Source organism: Lepidochelys olivacea (genome assembly GCF_965140295.1).
Source record: "Lepidochelys olivacea isolate rLepOli2 genome assembly, chromosome: 14".
Lineage (NCBI taxonomy): Eukaryota > Metazoa > Chordata > Testudines > Cheloniidae > Lepidochelys > Lepidochelys olivacea.
The window spans coordinates 10,999,712-11,012,764 of record NC_140424.1 but is presented as its reverse complement, the minus strand read 5'-3'; the positions used below and the strand labels follow the sequence as shown (position 1 = coordinate 11,012,764).

General features: G+C 35.6%; 1 protein-coding gene across 9 annotated transcripts in view; it reads left to right on the top strand.

Moving 5' to 3' along the window:
* Positions 1–13,053, top strand: part of STXBP4 (syntaxin binding protein 4) — a 144,639-nt gene that overhangs the window by 40,594 nt on the left and 90,992 nt on the right. For all 9 annotated transcript variants that reach the window (XM_084646901.1, XM_084646903.1, XM_084646902.1 and 6 more), the window contains 4 exons: positions 1,648–1,742; positions 5,443–5,539; positions 6,737–6,849; positions 7,702–7,791. In XM_084646901.1, coding sequence (XP_084503027.1) covers positions 1,648–1,742; positions 5,443–5,539; positions 6,737–6,849; positions 7,702–7,791 — 395 coding nt within the window. The remainder of the gene's footprint in view (positions 1–1,647; positions 1,743–5,442; positions 5,540–6,736; positions 6,850–7,701; positions 7,792–13,053) is intronic.

Below are 13,053 nucleotides of genomic sequence, written 5' to 3'. Positions count from 1 at the left end.
CTTGGATCAAAAATTGCTGTGATTAAGAAAAATCAGCATAACTTCGAGACGTGCTTGAAAAAATTTATGCATAAAGCCCATGACCCAATAGTTTTGTGAGCTTAGTATCCACACACTGACTTCAGGGGAGCTATGCCGATTTACTCTAGCTTAGGATGTAGCCTGCTGTCTTTAGAATTTAATAAAGCATGCAAACAGTATTAGTGTTACAGGTTTCCAAAAAGATGTTTTGTTGAGCACATGTGGAGAATATAAATTAGTTTGAGCTTGGAAACAGATGTTTTGTGAATTACGAAATCCGGTTTTGTGTTTTTGTTTTTTTTAGTTTTGTTTCTATTCTGTGTTTTGGAGATGGTCCCAAACTGCAGAGTCCTGAGATTTTCAGATGCAGATTTTGGTTTGAGCCCATCTCAGTCTCCTTCTTGATGAAATAATAAAATAGGACGAAGAACTAATTAAGAACACCAGTTAATATGTGATTGTTCCTCAGAATTTCAGCCTTTTATTAAGAAGTGTTTTGGATGCCTTTCCAAATTAGGCAATTTAATAACTTCACATTGATAAGCTTGTCTATAGCATGTCCCTCTTTGTACCTGGCCGTCTGCAAAAACTCAGCAGTGGATTTATTGTTTGTCCTATTTTAAATAAAATGTTAGTGCATGTAAAATCTAAGTGAAGCTACAAATTTGCTGCAGTGCATATAGCGAGCAGTCAAAGGCCCTGAAGAGCCTTCTGCTATTTTCCTAGTGTACTGAGATGTTTCTCCAACAGACTGAGAAAGCCAGAGCACTCTGGCAAAGCTATAGTTGATTTTTCCTGTATTGTTTTCCCTGCAAAAGAAATCTGTAGGTGTGAAATCTTTTGTGTTGGCTGCTTATAATTTTGGACTCACTTTTCCTCCAGCATTTATAATTTGCACGTAAGGGAAACTGAACAACTGCATCCGAATCCTAATATATTAGTGCATTGTTTAATTATGGAAAATTGTTACACTCTTATCTGAAAGGAGGGGCACAGTGGGTGGACAGGCCCCGGAGAAGGGGAGTTTCCCATTCCCACTAGGCAAGAGGAGAAGCCAGAAGGGATTCACTCCAGGCAAGATCCCTAATTCAGCTCTGCCCCTCAGTGGCAGGAGATAATCCTTCTCTTGACACAGTGCCTCCTGCTATTTCCTCAGAGAATATATAGAACCGACCAGTTCCTTAAGTTAAACACCTGGAATTGACAGTAGCAGAAAAGCTAACAAATGGGTGACATCTCTGAATTCATAAATGTTTTTCCCAACCTGTTTCCAAAAGCACTCTGTATGTATTCCATGACAGAAGGTAGTATCACAAGTGTAAGTCACGTTTTTCTGTTACAACATGACCTCATGTTACATACTTCCCTCCCATTTTGATGGATAATTATAAAATGGTTTAACAGTGGTTAAACGGTGCTTGTATTTCCTCTTTTGGGTATTTAATGAATATTTTAGTAATGTACCTTTTAGCATTTAAGAAAAAAGTCATAATAAACATTAGAGTTCATTCCTGCAGTCAGGTGATTAGCTGGAATTATTTTGAACAGCAGGACTGCAGAATACATTCTTCAGAGGGAAATGTTCCAATTAAAATTCCAATTAACGTACAATCTGTTGTCTCTTAGCTGTTGCTTCCAACTGGACTGAAGATTATGGACCTCAAGAAAGGAAGATTTCTCTGAACCCCACTGTTCGTCTCAAAGCAGAGAAACTGGAGATGGTAAATAGCGCTTAATATTGTTTTCTATTTTTTTCATAATCAGTGAATGTAAAATGTCTAAAGAAAACGTCTAGCTTGACTACTGCATAAATAGGTAAAAAAGAACTGATTACTTTCCAAATGTATAGATCTCTCAGGCTCTGTATCCATATCTGACTTTACTTATTGGGCAGATAGTTAAATGGTTGGTTGGGTCAAATAGTTAAATGGCTGGTTAATTTCTAAATTCATTATTTGCTGAGCATCTTAAGTGTACACAACATCGTTTTGAAAGAGGATATTGAAAAAAGGAATTTCACTCATTTCTATCCATCCTTCCTTCCCTAGGGTTTTATACTGCCACCTATCTCTGTACTATCCGAGTGCCTCCCACATAAAATTGATAGCAATAGCAAAGTCCCTAGTGAACTTTGTGGAGTCTCTGGCACAAAATTGTAGCCAAAACATTCAGAATATAAACAAAGTGAAATAAAATCTAGGTACGGAGGAAAGAACAAAGTGCCAAGGGCTCATAAATAGAAAAAATAAATGCAAACAAAGCCACGTACATAAAAGTCTTCTTTTTTTTAATTAAAAAAAGGCAGGGAGCTAAAATTTAAGGAGAGAAATATGGAGATACGCACAAAGGTATGTGGAGATATGATGAGTAAAAGAAGATGAAAGAAGTCAAAGAAATTGCGCCTACAGAGAAGTAACATCCTGGAGAAGATTCATGTGGGAAAAGTAGAAAACAGATGAGAGAGATGCAGAAGGAAATAAGATGCACGCAAGTACTGTAGGAGGACAGATCAGTTACATAGATTTTTGCTGAAACATGCAGGACATATTTAAATTGATTATTTCATTTGCCCTAGCACTGTCAGCATACAATAGTTTGATCTATCATTTTTATTGATCTTTCCTCCATGACACAGTGTATTTCAGAAGGAAATACAAATAGGCATATTTTACCAACATTTTTATTTGTTTCTTGTTTTGATCATAAGAAACAAGTGTCAATAAGGGGGTAAAAGATAACAAACAGCGTTCAAAGTAACAAAAAGATCTTCTAATTATGGTTTGGAGTTAATGTGAGAATGCTAGACTGCATTATAAGAAGTTCAGTTGATCCCTTTCAACGTTCCATGAGAGACTGCAGTAGAGGAGTTTGCAGTGTTAACATTACTTTACTTTAATAATACTCAGGTCATTGGAGCAAGAGGATCTAATTGTGAGTTGGAGGAAATGTAGCTATACAGTGAAAACTGTCTTCAGGTGATCAGCCAAGAGACCATTAAAATCATCTAGCTAATAATACATGGTAAAGATGGAGGGAAAGAAATCTTTTGGGTCCTCTTGTCCATGTCTCTGCCACTGCAGAATTGAAGTTGATAGGTCAATATTAAGTGCATAAGTAGGTCCTATTGATATGCTTAAAGTTAAGCACCTGCCTAGACATCTGGTACCCTGGCCTTTGATGTGGAGAACCATCTTGCATGTTGCCCATATAAATTGATTGCCAGTTGACAGCTTGTAATTTATGCATCAAGTTGAAAGCTAACAGATTATAAGGATGAAGTGCATAAGGCTTCCTAATTCCAACCAGTCTCTCTCCCTGTTTTAGTCTCTCTCCCATTTAGTCTCTCTCCCATCTCTCGTCCATCTTCTACCTTATCCCTCCATATCTGAAAATATTCTGGAGAAATGAACATGTGATGAATGTGGGGATGCTCAGTAATAATTATTGGCCTGTAACCCAAAATCTGATTATATGCCCCAAATTAGATGGCATGCTAAAATGGTGTGATAGATTTCCACTACTAGAGGAGTTTCAGTGATTTCAACACTCTCACCTATAGTGGGGAGACAGTAAGCAGACAAGGGATTACAAGCCATTGAGACAGAATGGTTCTACCTACCAAACAAGGAAGCAGCTGTCAAACAGTCTGAGGCAAAAGGAAGACTTCATACATGGGTTCGGAAACAAAGAAATTATCAAGCAATATAAAAATTGAACCCAGGCACACAGACAGTAGGGGGGGCATTTAAAAATGGAGCTGCCCTGAAAGAGGAAAATCTGAGACAGTCCCAAGGCAGGTAGTCTGAGAAGAACAGCAGGGCATGCTGTCCTTTGAAAGTTCCACATTGGTCCCCAGTCCAGCCAGGGCACTTAAGTGCATATTTGACTTTAAACACAAGAAGTCACTTTGTATGCAGTAGGACTTACATGTTTAAAGTATGCATGTTCTTGAGTGTTTTGTTGGGCCAGGCTTTAACCAGCAGGTTTTTTTTCTTGAGCATTTTGCCTTTGTCATAAATTATTGTCTTGTGCTACTATCCAGAAACTAATTCCATGGTATTTACTTTACCTCAGCCATTTTAATAACATTTAAAGGAAAACCGGTATGAGCAATTCGTTGTCCATTTAATGATGATTTATGATAAACATCTTTGTGTGCAATATTCAAAAATTTTGAAGAAATGTTTTTAGAATATGACATTTTAATCATTCGTTAATTTAGCAGTCCAAGCCTCAGTACAATCTAAAGGACTTAACATTGATTATATTTCTATTTTGAAAAAAATAGTCAGTCATTTTTCATGTTTTGAAACCAGTATGTCTTTTTGGTTCAGTTAGCTACTTCTGCATATAACTTAATTTACATTAATATTTGGCTCTTTATTACATACTTTATTGTCTTTGATATAGCATTTGCAGACTGTTTACATGCCATTGAATGGTTTGTTTTGCAAATGATTATATGCAATTTTCAGGTATACTCTACCACTCCATTATGTTCAGTCTGCCCTACTTCCATTAGCACTATAAAGAAACCATTACCAGTTATATATATCAGCATTATCTCGTGCTCTGTATAATGTGTGTTGGGTTATTTACTTCTTTTTTTTAAACCTAGTCTTATAAAAGCTATTTGAGGTACACAAACTAATAATTCCCTGGTTTCAGAGTAACAGCCGTGTTAGTCTGTATTCACAAAAAGAAAAGGAGTACTTGTGGCACCTTAGAGACTAACCAATTTATTTGAGCATAAGCTTTCGTAGCTCACGAAAGCTTATGCTCAAATAAATTGGTTAGTCTCTAAGGTGCCACAAGTACTCCTTTTCTTTTTAATAATTCCCTGTGGCTCAAAAGCACAAGCACCAAATTTAGTTTAACTTGACAAAAAATTAAATAAATACAAAAACTGTGAGTGAAAGCAAATGCTGAAACTTTGATATGAAATCATTTTTGTGCTGACGGTCCAAGTGAGTCAAAATAGGGATACTGTGTGGAAGCATGGGCACAAGTGTGGCAACCGTTACCCGTTTTCCTTCATTAGCCTAGTATAGTGAAAGTTTCTTAAGCGTCAGGTAGCTTCTGATAGTTTTGTAAACCAACACTGTCATACTATGGTGATGACAATATTATAAATACGATGATCGTTCTAACCTCAATGTTTTCAGACCAAAATATCACGATCATGGAAAAACTGTACTGAGCCTCAAGTAGTACATATTAATAAAGACAGCTACACCTGGGGAGTCACCAGAGCCCATTCTGTCATCTTTCTTATTTATCTGTCCTTGACGAGGTTTAAGAAACAGTGACCACACAAGACACATCATCTTAGTAAAGGAGAGCTATAATGAAAAGGGTTTTTTCCCCCATTTGAGGCAGAGACCTCTAACCCCCATTTAAAAAAAATTATTTGTTTTCTAGGCACTAAATTATCTTGGGATTCAGCCCACAAATGAACAGCAGCAAGTCCTGAGGCACCAACTCCAGAAAGATTCTAAAGGCACAGTATCTTTTGGAGGTAACCATTTGTAGAGTGCCCTGGAAAATAATGTAACATAGAAACAGAGAGCATATAATACCATTGTATATATTTTCAGTTAAAATAACCTTCCCATCTGTAAGTTATTACTGTAATGAAAATTCTACATGGTGAGGTGAGATTGTGATTCTACTGTTTAACAATGAACTTGCAATTCTGGAACTAGCCATCTGTAATGGAAATCAGATTTCTCCTTTATGAAGAGCAGTCTCAGCTCACTAGCCCTTAAGTGCACTTTGCTCTCACTTGTACTAATGAATTTTCAACTTTGTCTTGAAAATAGGGTATTATTAAGTCTGGGGGTTTTTTAAATGAAAGTGGCTTTAGTCTTTAAGAAATCACTGCTTTCTTTCAAAAATAAAAGCACAAAGTATCTGTTTTATAGCAAATTCATTTTTGCAAACTACTTGATTGTAAACAATATTTCTTGTGTAATAGTTTCCTAAGAAATAGTCATGAGATTGAAGCATGCAGTGTCATTTTAGTGGCTACTAATTTAGGCATCACGAACCTTAGAAGTTAACCATTTTTCTTCTCTAAATTTCTTAAATGTTAAAGTGGGCTTCAAAACAATAAATAAAAATATAGGTATACATTTTTTTTATTTTTAAATTGCATAATAAATCAAAGGAATTATGTGTCAGGTCTCCAGTCTGTGTCATCCAGCTGCTCTATGAATAACCTAAAACAATATTCGTTTCTTTCTATTTCTTGATCTCTGAAACTGAATTGTAGAATTTCTCGTATCTTATTTATTTAATATTTGTCCAAACTATGGGACTGAAACTAAAACACAAGTTGAGAAAATATTAGCAAGCTCCTGAGCATACGTTTTTAAAACTCCATTTTCTGATTTTTTTTTTTTTTTTTTTTTTTTTACGAACTTCCTCAAAAGAACTCGGTGCTGAGATAAGAAGCTGTAGACAAAATTGCAGGTAGATTGTTTCATCTTTCAGGAAGTTAATGGAGGAGTTGAAAATTCATACTTAAAGGGGAGCTCAAAGGTGAATATGGAGAGGCTACTGCTACTCCATAATTTAGGCTGTCAGACCAGCACCTTCCACAACCGCTGCATTCATTTTCAATAGTAGTTGCAAACAGTTTTAAACTAGGGAAAAACAAAGTGACTCCTTTAAAATTGATGCCACAAACTACAGTAACTAAACTCTGTTTTAGATTTTGTTCAGGTTGCAAGAAATCTATTCTGTTTGCAGTTGGATGAAGCAGGTCGTGGCCCAAGACCTATAACATTTGGGGCCAGTGAAATTGCCAATCTATTAGATTCACAGGTAAAGTATCTGCTGGAGCTCAGTAGTATTTATCTATTGTGAAGAATAAGCTAACAAAGGTTAATTTACTTAAAACTATTCCAATTCTTGTACAAATTTTTGAAACAGTTTCATATCATGGTTTTCTTTAAAGTAACCTAGTTCCTAAGAACCCTTTAAAAAACCTTGTTAAAGCAACCTAGTTTGCAGAGAGCAATTCACATAAATATGTTGTGAATTAGCATGAGTGCATAACAATGTTTTATTGACGTTCCTTAAAGGGACTGCTGATTGCTTTCTGCAGTGTGAGTAATAAACAATTATGTGGCACAGTGATTTGGACCTCTATTGCACTTGGAAATCACTTTATTTTAGAGGTAATTTTTAAGAATGAAGGCCTACCTAGAACCCTGATGGGATAGAAATACTGAATGTAAGTTATTCCTTATCTGAGATAAAATAGGAGGGGGAAGGTAGTTAGTTTTATTGGCACTGTTGTCTCAGAAATTTTTATGGATAATTTTTTGTTAATCCATTTTAGCAAACCAAGTTATTTTTTCATTGCAGGAAAACCTCTGGCTAGAGCTGGTCAGAAAATGTCAGTTAAAAATGAGTTTAAACCAACGTTTTTTTTGTTTTGTTCTAAACTGAAAGTTTTCATATTTGGTTGCTGAAAACCTGCAATATTTTGGAGAAACAAATTGCATTTTCATAAATGTTTAATGGCTATAAAAAGTTCTTTTGTCAGTCCTACTTGTGACTTTCTTTTAACAAGACTCTGTTCTTAAAGAGATCAAGCATTGTGATAGATGCATTTAACCTAATTTTAGCTTCTGTTAATTTGCCCCTTTTTTCATATTTTAATACATACAGCTTGTATCTTGTGATTCTTTGGAAATGGATGATGTGGAAAGACTTAAAAGAGAAAGAAATGAAGCTTTAAAAGAAATAAGTAAACTGAAGGTAATATTTAATTCTGATCATTTTTTAAAAAATAAAATAATCCATTTAAGGAAATATAGCATTTAACCTGAATTTGAATTGTCTGTGTATAGCATAAAAAGTATTCGTTCAAGAGAGGATAGTATTCGCTGGTATCCAAAGAGCATATGCATACAATGTGCTTCTACAGAAATTGACCTTTACTCTCTATACTGAATCCCTGTGCTTTTTTCTAGCTTGAATGTCAGGGGAAATTAGACTAGAGACATGTCACAGAGGTACATTGTGTGTATGTGATTTATCGGATCTATTTAGGAATTTATGGGGTCCCACATCACCATAATATCTGATCACCTTTTAGTACTTGTGAAAGATGCCAGATTGGCAGAATCAGAGATTTAAAGTCATCTATCCTCAAAACAAGTATAGCAAAGAGGCAGTAGCAGTGCAAACTTCCCCCAGTCAGTACCTGCCAGTCTACCTTAACGCTAACCTGGAGAGCCTACCTGTTGGGGTAAAAGACAAGCTCAATCTCCATGCTCATTCTCAGCTATGACTACTATCTATATGACAACTAGTGCGAGTTGTGGTGGTTTTTGTGATGTAGACAACTGTCCATTGGTAAGTGAATCAGACTCATTCCACATAGGACAATGAGCTTTTCTCAACTTTTAGCCACTAGTTACTTGAGCTGGACTGGAATTAGCAATCTAAGAATATGGAGAGAGCACTGTATAGCCCATTTTTAATCTTTTGAGCTATCCAAATCCCATAATACTATATTTCTTAAATATGTGAACATTTTTTCTAATCTCTTAAATAAAAGTCTGTGTCAACAACTAAAAAGCCCTCACTTATCAGATGAACCCGTAATATATGTATGTTTTGATTTTAATTCTTAGATTGAAGCAGTACAAAGTAAATAAAGTTTTGGAGATTTATCATTCAGGCTTCAGTTCAGGAAAGCGTTCCTATTAAAGCCAGCATATAAACATGTACTTAACTTCTGTTGAAGTCAATGGGATTTAAGCACATACTTCAAGATAAGAGTTTTCCTGAATCAGGTCACGTGCTAGCATTACCAGCTTTCCTTCTACAACCAGCAGGTATTGGGTGCTACCCTTAATCAGTCATCCAAAACACACCTAACATTTGATCCTGAATGATACCAAGGACCTCTTGGGATGGGAGCTGAGGATTCTTAGTACCTTGCAGGAATCTCTCCACACCTTACACAACTGAGCCCTTTTAGTGTGAAGATCTCCAGATTTGTTTGACTGGCATGTCACCCTCACTTGCCTCCCACACATACACACCATGGAATAATTCATCACATTAATAAAGTCATCTCAAAACTGTTTGCTTGTTCCGTTCTCTCCTATTTGTTGTGTTTAACCTCAGCCATGTTATTCTCTTAAAAGGCTTTTTGTGATAGGAAGATGGCATCTTAAGTCAAAATTTCTCTTGTAGCTAGAGCAAAATCCTATACTTATTTGATCACCTCTGGAAGCGCTTTGCTCTTCTTCCCATTTAACTAGTCTAAAAAAGAAATACCTGTCTGGGGTATCGTCCTCTCTTTTTAAAATAAATAAATAAACTAGGTGGTGCTCATTTTAGCATATGGATTAGCTGGAAATAAGCATTGCTGCTTTAATCAATTTTTGTTTTGCTATTTCTCTAATACTCTGTTCTTAAATGTCAAGGGCACCGAGAGCTTTGGATTCTTGTCCTTCTGTGTGGAGTTTATTTCAGACCAAAATAAAAATAAATTTATTTAGCCAGTCTGTTGGGGAAACACATTCCCCTTTTAATCCAGTTTAATCAATGGATCTTCTTATTTCCTAGATACTAAGGATATATGCATCTTAGCAATACTGCAAATATTTGCATTTCTAATCTTATATCAGCATTAAAAAAAACCCATGTAAATTGGTTCTTATTATAGGCATACCGTGAGCTTTCCTTGGCATACCGTTTCCCACTCAGTACTCTATATTTCAGTATTTCCCAGCCAACCTAGTAGTATAATTGATGTTCCTGAATGACTGACAGTAAGTTGTCTTAATTTGCTCAATAATAAGGCAACACACTGCTCATGTCCCTTTTAGAACATTAGACATAAAGTGTCCCTGGGCTTCTACAGTATATTCCTGAGATCAGAGGAGTTATTGCCTCTACTGTATACTAATGCTGTAGTATTTTAATTTGTTTCAACCTTTGTAATTTTTTCAATTTAATTACACTCGTGTTGGATACTGCAGAAAAGTTCTGATTGGGTATACTTAAGAGAAAATACTCAGATGGTTACAGATTCTTAGAAATTTAGGATACCATCCTACAAAGTGCTAAGTGCCTTTAACTTCCCATTAACTTCTGTGTTGAAGGCACTCGGCAAGCTGTGGTACCCCAGATACTCAGCATACATTCTCCTTTTCTTTTAAAAAAAAAAAAAATCTTGGTTATTCTTAGTAATGCCACTTTTTTGCACTAATAATCCCTCTCCCTTCAAATATTTATAGACGGTTATAATATCTTCACCCCCACTAAATTGTTAGTTCTTTTAATCTTTACTCAATGCCAGTCTCCCCAGATTTTTTTTTAGAATTTTTGCTACCTTTCTCAGGTTGGTTTGGTGGTCTGATTTTTCATATATGCTGGTGGAATTCAGTGGGATGAGAAGGGTGTTCTAATGGATGGGACTCTGAACTGGAACTCATGAAACCAGAGTTCAGTTCCCAGCTTGGCTACTGACTTCCTGTGTGACTTTGGACAAACACTTAGTCTGCCCTGTGACTCAGTTCTCCATCTGGGAAATGGAGATAAAGCCTACTTACTTCAGAGGAGTGTTGTGAGGATAAAATCCATTAATGATTGCTATGCATTTTGATATGATGATGATTATGACCATACAAATAGATAGATTTTGAAGATCCTAATCTCTGAAAATGAGTCCATTTACCTTGCCTGTAATGAGGTGCCCAGAATTACAGGTGTAGCTTCAATGGGAGTTTTGTGCACAAAGGGTTTGCTGGACCAGGCCCCATGTTTACTACTTTTAATAGCTTCTGCCATCATTTCCATACTGGTACCAGCTACCAAAATACAGAAAATATTATAATAGAACACACATTTTTTTGAACAGATTTTAATGAAGGTTTTGAAAGCTTTCCATCAGGATGATGTCAGGCTATTAGGATATAGTTTTTAGATGTCAGTGGACAGGAACGACAACCAAAGAAACCATTGTCCTTGAAGCGTTGGCATCATTTGTAAGATTGTGCAGTAAATTAAGTCTATTTAATATTTATTCATTTGACCGCCACATAAATGAAATGCAAAGAAGGTACTAATAGCTAACGTGTTTCCAGAAGGGGGAAAGAAGCATTTCAGTGTATGTTCATCATAGGCGTTACAGGATATACAGTATGTGACTGAAAGCAACAAACACATCTGGTTACTTCCTTTACTAAGAATAAGTAATGTCCTTTTAACCACTTCATTTTATCTCTTCTTTTTAATTATTTTAAGTGAACCACTGCATGTGGAAGGTGCTCTATTGGCAGCCCAAGAGATTGAAGTTCTGGCACTGTACAGGAAGTGACCTCATCCTTGTTTGTGAGGACCACTGGTGGGCTAGAAAATGTGGATCATTCTCTTTGCTGAACCTACCAATGCGTGCTAATTTGAAGACAGATTTTTTTTGTGACAGGCACTGTGCAATAAGAACTGAGTAGAACTACGAGTTCATTTCACACAAGCCACATAAAAACTGTCAGATAAGACCAAATCTCATTACTTACTTTATCTGATCTGAATTTCAACCAGTTAACTATCGGCCAATCAATTAGTATCCTGATAGCAGTCTCCTGAATCATCTGTTCTTGCTCACCTTACCTTTTTAAGTGTTTCTGTGCTATCCCAGATAAGACTGTGTGTGTGTGTATAGGCCAGTCCCACACTGGTGTAAATCATCATAGTTCTATTAACTTTAGTGGAGCAAAACTGATTTACACTAACCAAGGATCTGGCCCGATAAATATAATTCACAAATAAAAATATTATAGCCATCATGGCTCAACACAGAAAATTATTAAGAATCTGAATAACAGTCCATTTGGTCAGTAAATGAATGCAAGATTCCTGTTGATTTCCATGAGCTTTGGATCATGCCCTTAGCTACTCCCTTTGGTGCATTGCAGACATTACTAGATCTCGGTACACTTAACAGTATCCTTTAAGAGAGAATCTTTTATTAAGTACAAGTTGAGGCGAATTTCTACTGACACTTTTCAAATTCAATATTCAGTCCCACATGGGAAAACTCAAGTGTTTAATTCACAGTACAGACAAATATTAAAAACATTTGGATACAAAAAGAAATCTATACAGGGGAAGATTTAATTTCTACTGATTCATTAGGTTCCTTCCATTTCTTACCAAAAGAAAAAGAAATAAATGGCATTTTTTTTATAGATTACATCAAGTAGTTATAAAACAGCTGCCATTATTGGGTAATGGAAAAATGCCTCCATTAGAGGATTTTTTGAGATGTTTGATTATGATTATATGTAGCCTGAAAGATGCCCTTTACAAATGGGTTAATATTTATGATAAAGAATGTTGATTTATATATATTATTGGGAAAAGATATGGCAGAATGTCAGCAATATGTCCAGCTCATCATCTTTATGATTTCTACACAACAAAGTCTTAAAAAGTGTGCCTACAGAAAAGCTGTTTTTGCTAACCATAGCAAATGCTGGAGATGGCACAAATTACAGGAAATACTGGTGAAATATATCTAAAGGTCTCTTCACAGTTCTGAACACACAGATCTGTTCCTCAGCAAAAATCTCTCTACTGGAATTGGTAGAAGAACAGTTTCCCTGTGAAAAGCAAGAAAATGGATACTCACATCTCTGTTAGTGGCAAAACATCTAATTCTCTGAAAATGGAAATCTAACACACCTCCAGTGTTTTCAGAATGGTTGGAAAAAATGGTCAAATATTTAATGGAAAAATAACTTTACATATATTACACAATAGTGGTAAATGAAGTAAAATGTGAAGGATGTTTCTATTGTTTTCTTGAAAAATTAAATAGAATTTTAAAGAAATGTCTACAAATCAATACAATAAATTACATTGTGTTTTCTAAATATGGTCTTATGCCTCACAGAAGTTTGCCAAAGCGATAAAAAATAATCTTTGTCTACTCTTCTATATAAAGAAAAATACTACAACAAAATTGTATTATTTTAAATGTATAGATATTATATTAAA